Here is a 20533-nt window from a genome sequence, read left to right as displayed (position 1 = left end):
TCCGTGGATTTTATCGAGCTGTATTCACTGTGTGTAGCAAGCCACAGGTCGCTGTTTACTACAGCTGTATGAACACAAAATTAACTGATTTGGCTGTGATTTAATGGCAATAAACCGACAAAAAGGGACTCCGAAATAACTACGTAACGATGCCGATTTGTCTGAATTCATGTTTTGTTAGTTTAGTTAGTTCTCTCCGCAAGACGACAAGCAAATCACTTTTAAAATACTTGTTTTCTCAATGGAGCTCGGACGGATCGGTGCTAGGCTATGCTAACATTGTAGCAGCTCCACCAACAGTCAGAATAACGTCATGTAGACTGTCGAGAAGAGTTGAGCCCACAGAGCTGCCTCGGATACATGCTTGCACATTCAAGGAAAAGTCAGGATATAAAAGCACAAAGTATATACTCAGAAATCAATAGTTAAAATGTAATCAAAAGATAAGGTTTATGATCATTATATAACAAAATGTTGAATCAATATGTAACGAATGTTTAATGCATAGAGTGATTTAACAAATGTAAAAACTGATTATAATAATATTCTGCGTGACCGGAGCCGAGATGTGGGAAGAGTGTTTTGTCATGATGAGTCGGCAGAAAGAGTGAATTTAGGAACAGATGTTTTTGGGTGTGGATCGGAAAAGACTGTTGCTTCATAGATGAGTCATAGAGGCATAATATAGGATAAGTCTGAACTTGTCTGGACTTGCCTGGACTTGTCCATAACCAAACGCCCACTCAAGTGGGTGGGGGAATGAGATCATGTGTTGGATAGGAGGGGGCAGAACAGACAGCCCAAATCATGGATAAAAGGAGACTTGTAAACTCCAAACTGGGATTTCTACACGAGAGCCGTCTAAGCGCTCTGAGGAGAAGATACGGACGATCGCAACTGATGTATTGAGGACTTCATCGCTGTTCACGGAAAGAAGACCGCTGTTCGTGGACAATAAGATTTAAAGACGGAGATTTTCCTCTCCCCACTGCTCGACTCTTAACAACTGGACAACGGGGAGCCCTAGAAAGACTTTGTACTGAGTTTTGAGGACTGTTGAACGGACTCTGCTGCAGAGCAGGAGGAGTCCGAGGGTCCGGCCGGACCTTCGCTCCTAACAACTCCAAAATAACCTTTTCATCGCACCTCGGCCCCTCGACCGAGTGCACTCAGACCGGAGGAAGCAGGGTAGACGTCGGGAGTAACGGCAGTTAGAAGAGCCAGGCGAGTTCCCTCGCAAGAACACCAGCTCGACAATCTTTTAATAGAGAGCTGAGTCAGTAAGTAGCCCCGTATCGGGCCAGAAGTACCCCAGGATCTAACAAGACGTAAATACGGCGTCTATTCATTGTTTGTACCATATGGTTTACACACACACATGTATACACATAGTTTGGTCCGGTCTCTATTGATATGAGGTATCGTAGAGCTCTGGGTGAACACAGACGGCTACAGGATTTATTTCCTGATTCAACAACGGCAGGACGTCAGTGATGATGGGAGGAGCATCTCAACGCTGATAGGCTATCGCACCGCCACGCCATTTTTTCACAGAAGTTGAAAAATTTCAACTCACGCGTTTGGGGCGATTTGGCATTTGACACAAATTCACCCGACTTCGCGCCGCGGCAAACGCGCCGCGCCATCGCAAATTCGCGCCACTCCAGTCTCATCGCGTCTGAGCATAGACTTTGTATGTAATCTACTCGTGGGAATAATTCGCGCCACGTTTGGTGTGAACGCAGCAAAAGACAAGTTTTTTTATCATCTGCTCATTAATCTGCAACATTAAAACATACAAAAGGTGGTCTGATAGAGCCAAGGCAACAACTGATAAGATATTTATGCTCATCCCATATGAAATTATGTTGTACAATGTGTGACCAGGGTTATGATTTGGCTCATTAACATGTTGTTTGAATTCCATACACTTTTTATTATTATAATATTGATGGATATTGAACAGAGTGATCAGAGTGCACTAATGAATTTTCTCTAATGAAAAGTGGAAATGTGCATGTCAGATGATAGACTGCTGATATGACACAAGGAGAAAGCTTTAGCTGCACTGATGCATGTGCGCAATACCGTGGGTCACAGCTATAGCAAGGTTATGGTTTGCAATGGATAGTAGTGCATGTGTGTGAGAGGGAGGGTGAGAGAGAGAGGGTTCAAGGCCAGGATGAACTGCAGGTGTGCTAACCAAAGGATTGAAGTCAATGTTCAGGAGCTTGTGTTTTTCCATCACCACAGCCAGGGTGACTTGTGAGGTGTGAAACTCACCATTCAGTCAGTATACGTGTGTGTGTGTGTGTGTGTTGGGGGGGGGTGTGAGTGTCACATGGACTGAGGGAGATAGGCCAGTGCCTGATTCTGTCATCTTCAGCTGCATTCTTACCAGACAAAAACCCACTACAGCTTACTTACATCCGGCGTTTGTCTTTAGTGGAACGTTACGATGGACATTCATTCACGGGACAAATGACTCAGAGAGTCACAGGTATTTATGGGCTCTGATGGAAACATGACCCTTGGGTGAACACGCATTTTGTTTTATATCATCACTGTTAATATAAATCTTAGCACTCTGTATACACTGTTTATATACACCTATATTTTATGTATTTAACTGTACATAAAATGTTTGTTGACCTTGTTCAGCTTCGTTGTACTTCTTTTAGCCAGTCTACAGTCTGTGTTTGTAAATTAACCAATGAATAAAGCAGATTCTGAATCTGCCATAACTCTCAGCATTGTACTAACTGCTTCTTTTCCATCTACTACATTCTCCCTGTCTGTCCTTTTGGTGTGAAGTGTTCCGATGCTCTGTCTTTGATGGCCGATGAAGGGCAGAGATAGACTGCAGACTCCCCGTAATGCTTCAGAGGGGCAGAAAGTGGCAGAGTAAAGACGGAGGACAGCTTGCTCTCTCTCAGGTGGATGGAAGCTCATGAGGTTTGCTGTTGAGAGAAACCAAAATGGAGATTTAACTTTGATTACAATTGAAAGCACTCATCTGCATGGCTGAGGTGATATGAAGCACATTATTGTGGGCCCCATATAATTTAGATTTCCATCTCTGAACAACAAGCCTTGCAGGGAAACAAAAAGCCCCAACACCCCAGACATCCAGGGAGAGATTGTATAATGCTCATTTGGCAGCCGGATGGGACATTTGGCTCTGATTTAGCTTCTATTTAACCCAAAGAAAAAGAAAAATCAGCAAGGATTTAGGATAATCCTCTGAGCCCAATGCTTTCTCTCCTGCTGCCGACTGACAAATGTGAGCTCAGGCATTCGGACACCCCGACTAAACCAAGCCCAGCTCCTCCTCAACATATTCTATTTGTGAAATGGATAGTTATGGCTTCCTGGTGATTCGGCCGAGGGCCTTTTCCCATTGGTTTGAGCGGGATCATAACCTGCCCAGTTATTCCTTGCTGCCTACTAGTCCACCCATCTTTCTTGCTTTGACACATTTTCCAACATTCTTCGTCTCAGACAGACAGGTGCCAAGAGACAGACAGGTGCCAAGAGACAGACAGGTGCCAACAGACAGACAGGTGACAATAGACAGACAGACAGGTGACAACAGACAGACAGGTGCCAACAGACATACAGGTGACAATAGACAGACAGACAGGTGCCAACAGACAGACAGACAGGTGACAACAGACAGACAGGTGACAATATACATACAGACAGGTGACAACAGACAGACAGGTGACAACAGACATACAGGTGACAACATACAGACAGACAGGTGACAACAGACAGGTGACAATAGACAGACAGACAGGTGACAATAGACAGACAGACAGGTGCCAATAGACAGACAGGTGACAATAGACAGACAGACAGGTGACAACAGACAGACAGGTGACAATAGACAGGCAGGTGACAACAGACAGACAGGTGACAATAGACAGACATGTGACAATATACATACAGACAGGTGACAATAGACAGACATGTGACAACAGACAGACAGGTGACAATAGACAGACAGGTGACAACAGACAGACAGACAGACAGGTGACAACAGACAGACAGGTGACAACAGACATACAGGTGACAACAGACAGACAGACGACAACAGACAGACAGGTGACAACAGACAGACAGGTGACAATAGACAGACAGACAGGTGTCAATAGACAGACAGGTGACAATAGACAGACAGACAGGTGACAACAGACAGACAGGTGACAATCGACAGACAGCCAGGTGACAACAGACAGGCAGGTGACAACAGACATACAGGTGACAATAGACAGACGTGACAATATACATACAGACAGGTGACAATAGACAGACAGGTGACAACAGACAGACAGGTGACAATAGACAGACAGGTGACAATAGACAGACATGTGACAACAGACAGACAGGTGACAATAGACAGACACGTGACAACAGACAGACAGGTGGCAACAGACAGGTGACAACAGACAGACAGGTGACAACAGACAGATCGAGGGAAAGTTCAACACGGACAGATTAAGAACAGTAAGGTTGAGTTACTGTTCTAGTGCTGACAGAGCTGGGTACCAACTAACTATTTATGTAATTGAGCTTTAAATGAACTGTATGTTTCTAGTTCTCTAATGGTAACTGGGATGGAGTTCCATTCCAGTGCAGCTTGGGCTTATTTCTCTTGGGTCGACCCACCTACCTTGACTATACCATTTTATTAGGGCCCAGGCACCGACAAAGTCGGGTGAAGGCCCTAATGAAATCCAAAGAATTATTATTAATATTCGGGACCGAGCAACAGACAACGGCGGGCCGCGAAGGCCCTATTAAAATTCAAATGTTTATTATTATTATTATTAGGGCGCGAGCACTGACGTAGTCGGAGCAGAGGACCTTTTGTTCTTCTAATGTTTATTATTATTAGCGCGTGTTCTCTAGCGCCACATAGTGGATACAGGAATTGGTGGAATATTTGCACGACATCATTTCTTGCGTCACACAGTCCACGCATTAAAAATACGTCTAACTTGTGGGCGCGCTGTCTGATGGTCACAGATATTTATGGCTGCTTCTGCCGGCGTTCCGCCAGTACCCCGAGATGCGGGAAGGTGCGAGGGCCTGTACATCGCTGCTTGCAGCTTTAATTAAATCTTGCATTCGCATTTACATGTACACCATCCATCTACAGTAGCCTTATGGGACATGACTTAACACACACACCTGTTTCCACACACAAAAAGTCACTCAATTCACACTTGACCTCAACTCCACCCATGAGGCGCTGTTGTTGGTGAACCATCACTGACCTATCAAACACACACACTCTGTATGTGTGAAACATACGCTCGTCTTCTACTTCACAGACGAGTAGACTTCACAGACTCTTCATTCCAATGTGGATTTGCCTCGTGACCAACACTGACACACAGAGGCCCTGGAGACACAGGGCTGCATTCATTGATTTATTTCCAGTCAGATGTATTTGTGTTAGACTGAGTAGGTTAACAGTGCCATCATTGTTTTTAGATTGCTGTGATTGTTGTCTCAAGCAATCAGCCACGGTGAGAGGACAGGTGACAACATACACACGGCACATTAATTAGAGGATGCTGGGTAAAGAATGAACTCTTTGGAGTTCATTGGATCATTTACGTTAGAGGGAAATGGATGGCAGATGCCACATTTTAAATCAAGTTTGTTTATCAAAGTCTATTTCCTACACTCTGCTTGTGAATGAGGCCTTTGCTGCCTTCTAGTGACGTGGAATCCCAGTCCAATTTCTCCCCAAACCTTCACCTGTGCAAACCTCTCAGAGCTGTAGACCTGAGATTAGCGTTATGGAGATTTGCTTTGAGTGCGTCCCCTGCATGGCGCATGTCTCTTTTATTACCCCTACATCTCAGAGGTAAATATTGTACTTTTTACTCCATTACATTTCTCCGACAGCTTTAGTTAACTACGAGACTAGCTTCACTGGAACTCGCCTGGTCGCGTCGGTTATGGCAGCTTCCCTCTTCTGGATCCGTGCTCTTGGTAAATGCCAGGTTAGGTTTTAACGGCTAGGATTACTTCTAAAACCGTAAGGGATTGTTCAGTGGATTCGGTCTCTAGGATAACCTTACAGAACTCAGTTGTTAGACATACAATGGATTTAACTTTTTACTGCCACGAGGAACTTTTACTACTTGAGCAAATAAATTCACTTGAGAAATTTACTTTAAATGCAGATTAGATATTTATTGCAGGTTATATTTAGTTAGTTAGCAAGGGTTAAGCTACAGCTCACATAAAATGTTACTACACTTGATTCGTTACTTTAATTTTCTTCTTAGATTATACTTATTCGTTTTAGATGCCGAGCCGGGTCGGTTGGAGCTGGATCTTCAATGGTTCGGTGAAAAAGTTATTTTGGAGTTGTTAGGAGCGAAGGTCCGGCCGGACCCTCGGATTCCTCCTGCTCTCGCAGCGGAGTCCGTTCAACAGTCCTCAAGGCTCAGTACAAAGTCTTTCTAGGGCTGCCGCGTTCCTCCGTTGTTCAGTTGTTAAAGTCGAGCAGTGGGGAGAGGAAAACCTCCGTCTTTCAATCTTTGTCCATGAACAGCGGTCTTCTTTCCATGAACAGAGACGAAGTCCTCGAATACTTCAGTTGCAATCGTCCGTATCTTCTTCTCAGAGTGTCTGGACGGCCCGTGCAGAAATCCCGTCTTGCTGTTTGCAAGTTACTTCTTTTATAACACTTTTGGGCTGCCTCTCGCGTCTCTCCCCCCTCTTCCCCAACACGTCCTCCCTCAGCCCATGATTAACATGACATCATTGATTTGGTGCAAGTGCTTCGAAAAGTACCTACATTTTGTGTGTATGTGCATGATGAAATCACCCCAACTTCCCTGTCTGGGCGCTTACTCAATCAAGCTCTGCGCGTGTCTGGGTGTTCAACATCTGTTGCACTTCCACTTTTCCTACACTCACACATTTCTAACACAGATTAGTTATCATAATCACAGTTACAGTTGTTATAATCAGTTACCGTTGTTATAATCAGTTACAGTTGTTATAATCAGTTACAGTTGTTAATCGCTTTATTCAGCACGCGCTTGCTTTTAAAACACTTATTAGATTTTTCTCTCCTTCTCTCTGCAGCCGTTATTTTCTTAAGGCCTGCACTCAGCTCACTTCCTCTTTCTCCGTACTTTCTACACAAAGACTGCACTATACTCAGATACACATATTATTATTATTATCAGGTTTACATTTGTTAAATCACTCTATGTATTAAACATTCGTTATGTAACGATCATACACTTTATCTTTCGATTACACTTTAACTATTGATTTCTGAGTATATGCTTTTTATATCCTGACCTTCCCCTGTATCCAAGGCGGCTTTCTCTGTGAGCTCAACTCTTCTCGACAAGATCCAAAGTTCCCCGCAAACTGAGGAGGAAGAGACGGGGTCACGCCAGGAGGAGGAGTTATAAACCCGCCCTTCCCTCTATCATTATGGGGAATGTGAGAGCTGTCCCCAACAAGACGGACGAGTTATCGGCATCCGAGCAAAAACCGGGAATGTAGCAGAATGCTATTTACGGAGACATGGCTTACTGCGCTAACTCCGAATGCAGCATTAGACAGTTTCCGTATTATATGGGCGGACAGAACAAAGGAGAGTGGTAAGAGGAAGGCAGGCGGTCTGGCAGTATTTGTAAATGATAGATGGTGTAAGCCTGGGCACATCACTATTAAAGAACAAATCTGTACTAAGGACATTGAGCTGCTAGCCGTTAGCATGAGGCCTCACTACCAACCAAGGGAATTCCCGCATGTTATCGCAATAGCAGCCAGCAGTCACTCACAGAGTCAAAAGATGGTCCGATGAGGCTGTGAAGGACTGTTTTCACTTAACCATGTGAGAAGTTTTTAGTGATGCCCATGGCGAGGACATCGACAGTCTCACACACTGTATAACAAACTATATTAACTTCTGTGTGGAGAATGCCGTACCCACAAGGAAAGTTAATAACTCCATTGATGTTTATAGTTTATAGTTTGATATTTGCTGATAACCAAACACGCTCCTCTACGTTCCCAACACTAACATCATCAGAACTAGACAACAACACTGTAGGATTAAGCGAGAAAGTCACTCAAGAGGGAGAGGGAGAGAGCTATGAGTGTTTTCACAGAACGAGTGACAGTTTAAATGTATAGTGGGTTATTTGCCACTGTAAGGAGGAATAATACACAAATAACTGGGTTAAGTTATAGCAGCTAAAGTACGCTACCAGAACTCGGATACACTGGCAACTTGGAATGAGACAATTTGCTTGCTGTAGCATGTCCACAAGACCAACACAGCCCAGATGGCCCAATCTATTTTTAACACCCTAATGATTCATCCTCCTAGTGGACTTCAACACATCAGGTCCAGCAGACCCACTCCATCCACAACTGCTTTTCTTAGACGCCACTGAGTTCAGGCTGCTAACACGACTGGCCATGTCGTCCATGTGATCCCGAGTTAAACAGTGCACCCAGGCCAACGAGATGATGAAAACACTCACCACTGCAATGCCAGTTCATTTTCTCCAGCTGTTACACAGCGCTCTGGGAGAGCTGGTTGCTTGGCGGTGCTTCGGTGTGTATGCGTCTCATTTTGTGTTTGTCAGCGGTTGATGTCCCACTGCGCAAAAGAGTAAATCCTCTCATCCTTCACCAGGCTGACGTGCTAGCTCATCATTCTCTTTCATCAAGACTCTTCTTCCAGGCTCCCTCCTGTTCAACCCTCAACCCTTGGCTAAATGCGGCAGAATCTTTTTTCGTCTGTGGTTTGGATTGCTTTTAAAATGACCTCCAGAAAGCTTTCAAAAGCTGCAGACAAAAAAACAAATACAAATACAGTAAATGTTACATTTGCATTATTTAACCTCTTTTACTCCTCAATTACATTCAGTTTCCTAATCTGTCATAATAAGTATTTGCTGCCTTAATCTGCCTTGCTTGCATTATGTGGCTGAGAGAGCACGTTTCCTGGAGTAGAATTGAAGCCTTGCCGCGCTGAAACCTGTGCTGCTTTTCAAAACGTGTCACTAACAATCATCCTCGCTCTGCTTGGTGGGTGTGACTGAGCTGTACTGGAGAAACAATCCAGCAGCTAGCAATCAATCTAAAACACACACAGCAGGTCCTACCTGCTCGTAAAGCTGCCAGATTTGGGGATTGGCTAGTACTTCATCACTAGCCCGGGGCTGTTCTTCCATCGTCGTTGCAATGACAGATCGCCCAGACCTTTTGATTTGTCACCGGGCTCAGACCACGGACCACGAAGTGGTAATATGGTGAACAGAGAGCTGATATAATGCATTCAGGGCAGTTTGAGAGAATAAGCAGGCTGCTGTTGTTTTAATATGTAACATAAGAAGTGTTTAAGAAGACTACGAACAGCAAGCAATTTCACAGGTCCTTTTCTTCAAATCACTACCATACTGCCTTTTGCTATTGATATTAACTAATTAAACCATAGTTAAAGGAAATTGACCCCACAAATGTTCAGTTTCCGACCAACTGCTACTTGATCTTGTTTTTGTCTGTCTGCTTTCAGGTCTACTGACTATGGCACCACCTACAGCAAACTCAACCTGATGCCAGGGACAACTATCGTGGTGACCAGCTTCTACATCTGCCCAAAGAACAAAAAAAAGGTATTGACTTATTTGAATGACTATGTTGTCCATGAGCTCGCTGAAATGCACTGCTGACAATTTTAGATGAAAAAGCAAATGCTCTCGTGTTGTGTTCACTAACGTGAGCTGGAGGCCTGAATGATTATTGAATTGAAATACATCTAGATGTCTGATTTGACGAAATGATTACATTTTAGACTTTTGAATTGAATTGTTATGGCCTCTATTTGTAGGATTTGAAAATACCCAATCATGTCACCAGTTAGAACTTTTATATTGATGATTCCATGATACAAATGTTTTACTACCTGTGCCATCCTGTGCGTATACCTCTGGTGTCTGCAGGGACCCCAGTTGGTATGATTTAAAGTTAAGCATGGCAAATAATATTCATGCCAATGCAAATTGGGGCGGCCGTGGCTCACTGGGTAGAGCGGGTCGTCCGGCAACCGCAAGGTCGGTGGTTCGATCCTTGGCTGCACCGTGTCCTGTGCCGAAATGTCCCTGAGCAAGACACTGAACCCCTAACTGCTCCCTGGGTGCCTCTCAGCTGCCCACTGCCCCCAATAAGCTAGGGATGGGTTCAATGCAGAGGACACATTTCGTATATGTGTGAATGTATATGACAATAAACTTAACTTAAATGTGTCCTTTCTCTGGAAAGGAAATATGATATGTTTTTTTGTGACAACACAAAGATTAGCATATGTAGTGCTGTTGATCTTGAACTGCAACTTTGGCCACATGTAACACTCCGACCCATGTTATACTTATTCGATCCACAGGAAACATCTGAACAACAGTTAATTCAGAAAAAAACAGGCACCACAAAAGTTAAAGCATGAGCCATGAGGACCACTGAGATACAACTGGAGAGCCAGCTGCGGTGCCTGTAGTGCAGGCGATATCTCCCAGGGTTAGGGTCAGGCTTCTTCCAATCAATGAGAAGATGGAGGGGATTAGATGTCGTCTTACATTCTGCTCCAGTCACCACTCCAAACGTCTGTGTGAGATCTGCCATCTCTTTTTCTTCACACACGCATGCACACATACACACAGAATAGTAAAGGGCCAAACAACATGAGAGCATTTGATTGCATGGGAATGGAGTCATCTTTATCTTCTGTGGGGACAGAAAGAGAGAGAGAATGAAAGAAAGTGACCGGTGATGTGTGTTGTGACAGCACGATGTCTGGTAATATGAGCTGCTTAAACACACCTCCAGGCCGGGCAGGAGAGACGACTAATGGAAGCTCAGGTTCGCTGCTTCTTGCTGGAATGTGTGTGATGCTGGTGATACGAGAGTAGTTGATCATCAAACACCTTGATCCCTCTAACTAAATATCAGTATGCTGCCATGTGTTTACTTTCTTGTTTTCAGCATCCACATTCTGAGCGATCAGGTTCATTAGTTACCTCTACACACATACAAACACACATACGTGAGCACAGTTTGATCAATACTGCTAATCCCATCAGAAAACAGCAAACAGGAGGGTATTCAAGCTCTGTGAGGGGATCACACAGAAAATGTGTGAGGGGACTCGGGTAATCAATAGGACTTGAGGCAATTAGAGAAAGGTGAATCTTCAGATGGAGACGATGTCACCCTCGCTTCCTCTTGCTTCATTGAGCGCTCTATTAAAGACCTGCTCGAGAGCCTTTGCAGGAGAAGGCTCCCGAGGACTGTTGACATGTTTCAACACCAGTAGAGTCGTAATATACTTTGAGACTGGAAGCTCGGTGCTCCCTCCCTCAGCAATTTCCTTTAACACCTGTGTCTAGGGGGCTGGCAGCTGAGCAAGTGTTTGCACAAGTCTGTTTCCTTGTTGAGTGCTTAGTGTGTGGTCTTAGGGTCCAGTCCAGCTAAAAGTGATCATATAAGCTGTTGGATCTTTACCAGCCATCATAGCAATAATGGCAGAGATCGAAATTCTATCCTTAACAATTGCTAGTCTGGATACATGTCCACAAGAGTGAACAACAATCCTATAACAAATCTATGCTGAATCATCAATGTCACTCACCAAATCAGTAGCTTTTATCATTGATAAAGAGACCTCCGAGAAGATGGATGGAGGGATGGATGGATGTGCTTTTCACTAATGGGTAAAACTTCTGCAACTCCAAGTGGAATGAGAAGGTATTCAAACTTGACCAAATATAATGAAAACAAGAGAAGAAAGACTTATGCTAAACATGATCAGACAGTTCCAGGAAAACTATATTACACTGCAGTTGCACTAATTAAAAATGTTCTCGGCCGATTTTAATATCAGAACTTTTTTTTTTGAAGTCTGACCTGCTGATTCAGATTTTCTAGCAAGGCGCCGGACTAACTTTTCCTTTTTACCACTGTACCAGAACCGTCCCGAAACATGAAGTCAAACGCCCCAAAGTCAATGTTAATGCCCAACAATTCTAAATGGTATCCACTGCCCACTCCACCGGGCACACATTGACTGCTCACAGCTCTGTGTGCTTCATTTAGATTAACATATGAAGACAAGAAAAAAGAAAAACAACATTAAGGATAAGGGTTATCATTCATAATCTTTATCATTTAAGAAGCTCAACAAAGGAGTTCTTTATTAGTGTTTCCAGCAGGGCAACATCTTTCCTTTCTTGTCCTCTCTCCCTGATGTCTTGACATCCTCTTGATGTTTGGTAACCAATATATAGATAGCAAAGTCGAGCACATTATGAGGTTGAAGACAATTCTTTGTCCATTAACAGCTTATACAAATCTCTTCCCCTTTGAGATATTAGTACTGCGGATCTTTCTTGATGTCATAACCTTTTCTGCTCTGTCAATAGAGGCTTGGGGCTTGACTGGTCATTCCTTTTTGGCTCTTTAAGCTCTACATGGAAAGTTACACTCTGATCAAATATTGTTAAGATGTATTTGCCAATGTTTTAAAATGTGAGCCGCCACAGTTCAATAATCCACGCTGATTCTGAAACCTTAGCATCTGTGATATATATTATGCTGACGCATCACAATGAGCCACAGAAAATGTAAGATCTTTATTGTAGCACATTACTCACACACAGGCGCTTATTTCCTTGAATCAGATATTAAGATAAGTCTGGAAGACAGAGCATGGAAGAAACAAGAAATAAGCAAAGTTCCATCCCCAGCCAGGAGGCTCATAAGAAGTTTAAAAGTGAAATATCACAATATTCATTAATTAAGTGTAGACAAATATTACTGTAGGCAGAGACATACATCAACCACACGCTGCCTGGAAGATGGGAGAGTTAAAAGATGTCTTTATACATGGAGTATGGGAATTAGAGGTAGAGATAAGAACAAACCCACTCAGGGGGTCTGCCTTCACTGGCTCTTTAAGCGCTCTCATGCAAGTGCTTCAAATCTTTATCAGCCTTTGAAGTATAGGGGAAATGGTTCAGTTCCAAGGTCAGCTAAGGGCTGTAGAATAAGCTGCAGAATGATTGTTGAAGTCGGTTTTATAGAAAACGATCATGTTCTCTCACAGTCTCAGAGGTTGTGGTTTTCATAACCTCATTAATTCATCTCAGAGCAAAGACAGGAACCGTGGGCCAGAGATATAGACCCTCTATATGCAAGCGTCACATTTTCAAAGTGGGAGCTGGTTTCTCTGGTTTCTTTTGATTCCGCACAATTCCTGTGCGGAATCAAACCAAATCAATGCATATAATTATGCTCCATTGGACTGCCACAGAAACAAATCAACAGTAGTTTTAGAAATTCATTTAATCACCTACTGAGATGGAAAAGACCATAGTTGGACTAAAGCGATGAGTAAACACAGACTTAAGTCAAATTGTTTCAAATTGGGGAAAAGAGTGACTGACTGATACTGCAGATGAAGTGTCAGCACTTCAGTGATTGGCAGTAAGTATCTTCTAAGAGCAACTCAAGTGATTGAGATGCTGTCCCTTATAATAGCGTGACGACAAACAGCCATCTGCTCTTCTCTCTACCGTCTCTCTCTGACTGTAAACTGTCTCCCCTGCCTTCCATAAGAACACTATCATAGTCATATTCTCCATAATTATTTTGTTCATTTTCTCCGAAGTTCAACAGTAATGGTAATAATAATGGAACATGTTGTGAATGGGGGATGAATAAACCAAGAGGAGGAATTTGTTTAATGAATTATATCTCACTTTACATGTTTTATGGTTGAGCTCACCTGGAAAACAAATACTCAAAATAACTTTTCATGCACATGAATACATCAAACCTTAAATGAAGTGGGACTGTGTGTCGGGGTCATTACATAAACCAATACCATCCTAAATATAGGATGCAACCCTGGCAACAGAAGACAACGTCAATATTTAACGTCTGATCACTTCGTATCTTTTTTCAATTTGGCTTTCAGAACATTACATTTCAGGGCCCTTCTGGAGTTACTGACACTTAATATATGACAGACCTTTTCTTTCTGTGTGATTCATTGTAAATAATTCAGAAGATTTACAGACATACTTTGGTGGAGCACTTTGCTCTCAGCCTTAGTGTTTAAATGACTAATGTAATGTAATGCTTGCTCATCCATGCTGTGTGAAAACACTTGGAAATAAAAAGCTAAGCTAGTCTCTTTGTGTATATGGCTCCCACACTAATGTCGCTGACTAGCAGAGTGGAGCTGTGGGGTATCGGACACAAATGTAGGTTTTCCTTCCTCTTGAAATAAAACTTAAAAACATGCTAAATGACCTTTCAATACAGTTAGAAACGAGGATGAAAACTGCACTGGTTAAACCACAGCAAAGCCACATGACATCAGCCATTCCCCTGTTTCCTCCTATTCCTTACTCTGTCTATCAACCATGTCATCTGAGAAGCAGTCTTTCCTTCACCCTGTGCCCAGACTCTGATCTGGGAACTGTGCACAGGCTGATCAGGAGACTGTGACCCTAGTTGGAGGCAAGGTTAGACCACAGAAGCTACAGCTAATACTTACTGGAGGGTTATCAACTCTCCGTTCCACTACAGTGGTTCGGTCCACCCACGCGGTCATATGGAAACAGTGTTCAACTTCGGAGTACATGCTTCATTCGAAGCATCAGGAAGACGGTGCGGGCGTTCTGCTCAGTCAGAGAGTCAGGAAGCAACTGACTTTGAATGATACTCATTTATATTATCAATAATATTATAGTGAAACTATATATGAGACGGTATGAGAAAGACAAAATGTATGTCTGCAGGTTGTCTTTGTTACGGCACACCAGATGCTGTTCTCTCTTCGTCTGTCTCACATCTTATCAGTACTTCCTGTCGCAGCAGAATCAGCGTGTTTGTCTAAAACAGGGATTCCCAAAGTGTGGTGTGCGCACCCCTGGGGGTGCGCGAGCTGCCTCTAGGGGGTGCGCGAGAGAAAAAATGTAATGCCGGTGCAGTCCCGTCTCCTAAAAATTACGTTCCCCCAAAACTAAAATGCATTCTCAATTACGTTTGACCACAAACGTATTTTCTGCGTGCACAAAAACGCAAGAGCAAGTCTATATAAATTTTGATACAGGAATTTTTGCCTCTCCCAGTACTCCAGAGGCAAAATCTGTACCACTTCCCGAAGCAGTCACGTGGTACAGCCGGGCAGCGAGGCTTCATCATTTTTGGCTCCTCCCCTAAATGAAGCGTGCCTCGATACGCGCTTCGAGGAAACGCCCCCTCCATTACTCGACACACGTTTCGAAGCGTCGGCACATCTCGTAACATCACTAACAAATACACTGGGACAAATGGTGTGTTCTCACCCACTTTGTCACAAGCAGTATTTGTGGAACGGGTTGTAGAAAAGGCATAAGTCTGGCATAATGAGGAGAAGGATCTGGCAGTGAATGTGTGTCAGTCTGGGGTGCAGCAGAGTGGCAGGAGAGTGATTGAGCTGGTGAGGTGGGTGTGACTAACTGCTGCACTGACTGAGCTGATTAGGTGGGTGAGAGATGAAGGGGCAGAGCTGTGACATCTTTGCTCCATTTTATTCGAGTTCTAAGGCTGTTATGTCAACCGCACCTGGTTGCTAAGTGACTGGAGTGACGGGAAGGGTGGGGGTGCGAAAAGCTGGTGACGCAAACAGGAAATCCTGTAGATCAGACCATCAGACTGCTTGCTTCAACCTTCACGGTCTTCAAAGAACACGGCCGACGTAGACTGAAGGATTGGGACACAGCTGAAGACTCCACACTGCTAAACTCTGAGCACAATTCCACTGCTTGTGTTCAAATAGAAAGTCTGAATCAACCAGAACTGAAATCATGAGGATAAACACTTGACACTTTTCTTGTCATCTCTCTTTTTTGCATTTCTGATAAAAAAGTAACAACAGTAAGCTGTCTTTTTCATCTCTTTCTCTCTCATATATAGTTACTTATATTCTACAATAACATCATGAATATTAGCACTGCTATAGCTGCAATCTATATGCAGTTTCACCCATTCTTATCCATTTCTCTTTTCATCTTTTCCCCCTTTCTATATCTCTTCCTCGCTAATTGCGAATGAGAGACCATGTTCCAGATGCTGGAGATTGATTGATCATGAGCATCGAACATGCTCGTTTGTGAAGAATGAGAGACAAATGTCGTGAAAGTCGAGATGGATGAGTTGTGCTGGAGGGGCGAGTATAATAACCTGGTGGTCTGCTGTGTGTGTGCGTATGTGTGTGTGTTTGCTGCTGAGGTACCAGTTTTTCTGTGGAAGAAGACCGGGGGGGTAGTGATAAATCACAGAACAATAAAAGAGTAGCTGAAAAACTGACTTGCATCATTAACAAATAAGATATGGTGCTGCTGCAAAACTGTGTTCGCGTCTCTGTTGTGTCTTCACATAACCAACAGATCTCTCTGTCACAGTCCTGTAGAATGTGTGTTGTCATAATAGCGCAGGTGTAGTTAATCAAACTGTTTTCATCACTCATCCCTCCCTATCCAGGTGTACAGGTATCATACAGATGTTAAAGGCCCTCTCTGATGCTAGTGCAGTGGTTCTCAAACTTTTTCTGTTGCGCCCCACTTTGGAGGAAGAAAATTGTTCATGCCCCACCGCCCCAACAAAATTGTAACAAAATGGTCCATGTTGAACTTTTATTGAAACATTTTGTGACTCCTCCGTCTGTGCTTTTTCAAAGAATAGAATAAAGAAAACTTTTAAGTAAACCAGATTGCTCCATCAGACAAAAACAAATACAATGTGCAATCACTTTGTCAGAACAATGCAAATAAAGTTCTATCTGTGCAAGAAAAGAACGACAATTTGGCAAAGAATAGCTTCAGACATAAAGCACAGACTGGTCTCTCCTCATCTTCTACCGCGTTCACTGTGAACCGCAGAGCAAGAGAGGCCTCATCATATGTTCTTCTTGGCTGCTTGCTGTTCGTCTCGGATGCATCGCTTGCGGTTGCTTTTCTGTTCCCGCCAAATGTCTCTTCATTTGGAACACTAAGCCACACATGTGAGTCGCCAAGGATCATGGCCGTTGCGCATGCGCAAGCGTAACCTGTTAACGGCGTAACGTAAACATTTACACGAAAGTACAGGCATTTCGCCATGTATTTATTAATTACTTTAAAAAAATATAGATATTTATATATTTCCCCCTGCACCCCACCTGTAATACCACCGTGCCCCACTAGAGGAGCGCGCCCCTCAGTTTGAGAACCACTGCTTTAGGGTGTGAGCATATAGTGTTGTGGTGGTGCTGTTGAAATGGGACATACAACACTGAATTTGAAATCCAAACCTGTACGAGAGATACCGACAATAGGACCAGGGATGGGCTTCCATCGCTGGTTCCATTGTGGATCTGGTTTTCAATGGACAAAGAACCTGGATTTGTTAAATTTTGGACGCTAATTCATTTCTTAATTTATATCGCCTCACTTTTTCACTAAGAATACAACAGTTGGACACATACAGTATAGATAGCATACTTTTTTGCTTTTAGCTGACTGTTGCTGGTTAAAATGACAGTGGCAATGGCAGATTAGATCAGCTGTAGTTAATTGTTAATTCCGTAACGGCTAAAATTTAAGTTTGTTATAATGCTATTGACCTATCTCTAAGTGGGACTGCAACACACTGAAGTTGGAAGTATAAATCCATCTTAAAGCTAACAAACGCATTACTGTGTCTATTCCTGGCAGTGATAATGAAGCGTTTGGCAGTAGAAAGACACTTGTCCGTCAGTCAATCATGTGGAAACACCGATGAAGAAAAGATACACTCTTCTGTTTGAGCCACACACATGCTTAACAGCAAGACCAATAGGCTGCTTTCGCACCTGCAGTTGAGTTAGTTCGGTCCGGACCAATGGTAAAAATCATTCATGGTTACATTTTAGTTCAAGTGAACCAAGAGGGGGTGATTGTGAAGTTATTGATGATTTTTTTACTTTGGTGTCACATGCTCACGAAGAAATAACTGATTATAATCATTATTAGTATTAATAGACGGCAAATCAATGTTATGAATAATGACTAGGGTATAGGACAGGACTGTACAAAGCCCCTTTTGCACGCTCCCTGGTGCGAACGTTTGCACAGTAATGATTCAGAGCTTATTACTGTGTGATCACTGTCACACAATCAACTTAATGAGCTGACAAATTGCACAGTTGGATATAGGCAATGTTCCCTCTAAGCTGCGCGCTTGAGCAATCGCGCACTGCTCGCACATTCTCAGCGCACAAGAAAATCTATGCAGCGCATAAAATAAAATTCAACATAAACGTATTAATTAATATCTAATATTAGTCCTAATCTTATCTAATCAATTAAACCAATAATAATAATAATAATAATAATAATTTTGTTTTCTGTACTATTTTGCAACGTAACTCAGTGAGTGACAGGTGTCCAGCCAATGATACGATTCGGTTCACTTACGCTACGCAGCCAATCATAGCATTGACACTATTGCCCTGCCCATTCGCGCTGCAGGTTAGCTAGCTATCAACAGTGCGGCGGAGTTACGAGACGCAAATGCTAACCCCTTATCATGGCGAAACGAACGGGCAGCGACACATCCACTCACCAAGCCATTGGAAAAAAGAAATGTGGTTCTTTTAAGATGGAATGGCTGTCGGAGTATGTTCAAATAGAAGAACAAGCGGTGAAACTGGGTGAGATTTTTTCTTTTTCGAGTGAGAAGGGTCTACTCTGCAAAACATGCAGCGAAGCAGACGAAGCCATCAACCTGGACAAAGTGTACAACCATTGGAGAAGTGAGAAGGACAGACGTGAAAAATGAGGTAAAATTTAAGTCAGATTTGTGCATATTCTAGTGACATTTATTAAGATTTTTTACTTATGGATATTAATCATTAAATTATGTTACTACTAGATAATTTATGGGTAGTAGAAATGATAATAAAAAACTGAGTAATTACATATTTTACAGACAGAGTTACAGGAATTTACACTGTATCACAAGCTACAGCACACGTCATTGTGCAAAATGTGAATGTTTTAATGTGAACAAAATGTTATGTCTGAAAGGTGTATATGTATCATTTCTTCCAGAACAGGACCTCACACAGGCCAAAGCAGGACTCTTCCCATGGCCAAGCAGGACTCTCACATAAAACATACTACACATCTCATGAACAACAAGATTTTTGTCTTTTTCCTTTAAAGTTTGTCAAATCACTTATATTAAAAGTAAACTAGTGAAAATTGCTGCTGTAATTTGATTCTTTTAATAAGCCATGTAACTTGCTATGATCCAAGGTTTTGAACAGGTGTGATACTGGTGTGTGGCCACAGCGTGCACATCTGATGTTGCTCACAGTGGTCCTCAGTGTGCTCAGGGAGCTTGTGTGTATGCCCAGACACATGAAAAATTAGAGGGAACATTGGATATAGGCATAGCAGCTTTTGACCTATTAATCAGGGAAAATACCTGCTCGAAATCGGACCCAGACCCACCTTTACAATTGGTCTCGGATTGGTTGTTTGGTCCGCCGTGGTTTGATTGATGGCTTTCACACCAGCCAAAACCATCGAACCAGGCAAACAGACCTGAGTTCCTGAGTTTAATCGAACCAAACAGGTTGGGTGTGAAAGCACCCTTATTCCCTGACCCAGACTAGTATGTGCATCGAGTGTGTGTACACCAGACGGGCGGTCGCCTCCTCCAGCAGACAGTCTGAGCAGCCTCATGACAGGCAAGGTATTCCAGACATCCCTCTCCTCAGCAAATGTCTCCTGCTATTCCTGGGGAACCGCAATGCATTCCCAGGCCAGACGAGAAATATAGTCCCTCATGCGTGTTCGAGTCTACCCCTTACCAGTTGGACTTGCCCGGAAAAGTTCTGGAAAAGCTCCTGGTGCAGCGGAGCGTCTCTTCCATTGATACTCATCCTGGCAGTCGTGCCCAGTTCTTGCTTGTAGGTTTGTTCTTAATCACATGCTGGCTGAAGAAAAGTGGGATCCAATAGTCTGGCCTCATCTTTATCTTTACCCAAGGTGAGACCAAGATGAAGCCCACACAACAGGTGGGCAAGGATTACAGTTCTTTCAATGCTGCGGATGGGATAAACCCAATAGCTCTTCAAGTGCGGAGCCGATACGAAATCGAACAATTGCTTTGCACGAGGGGGTCATCACTTTGACGAACATCTAACATCAGTCATACACTGTCAATAACCCTCTAACACCAAATATATCCACTGCTGCCATTATAGATTATAATTTTACAGTAAACAATGCACAATTTTCTTTTTTTATATGTACATATCTTTCACTGTCGATATATAAATCCTTCACTGTGTGTGCAATATAAGACATCTTTACATAATAATGTACATAATGAAGTTTACGTATATACACTCAGTATTTATTTCTTTGTACTATTTGTTTTGTTAAACACCTGACTTGTAGAC

General features: G+C 43.0%; 1 protein-coding gene across 1 annotated transcript in view; it reads left to right on the top strand.

The window, feature by feature from the left end:
- Nucleotides 1-20533, top strand: part of sorcs2 (sortilin-related VPS10 domain containing receptor 2) — a gene marked incomplete at its 5' end in the record, with an annotated part of 233961 nt that overhangs the window by 93361 nt on the left and 120067 nt on the right. Inside the window, one exon of the mRNA XM_079295420.1 lies at nucleotides 9575-9674. Within this exon, the coding sequence (XP_079151546.1) occupies nucleotides 9575-9674 (100 nt within the window). The remainder of the gene's footprint in view (nucleotides 1-9574; nucleotides 9675-20533) is intronic.

The sequence above is a fragment of the Melanostigma gelatinosum genome, assembly GCF_949748355.1.
Source record: "Melanostigma gelatinosum genome assembly, chromosome: 23".
Classification (NCBI taxonomy): domain Eukaryota; kingdom Metazoa; phylum Chordata; class Actinopteri; order Perciformes; family Zoarcidae; genus Melanostigma; species Melanostigma gelatinosum.
This window is presented reverse-complemented; position numbering and strand designations above follow the sequence as displayed.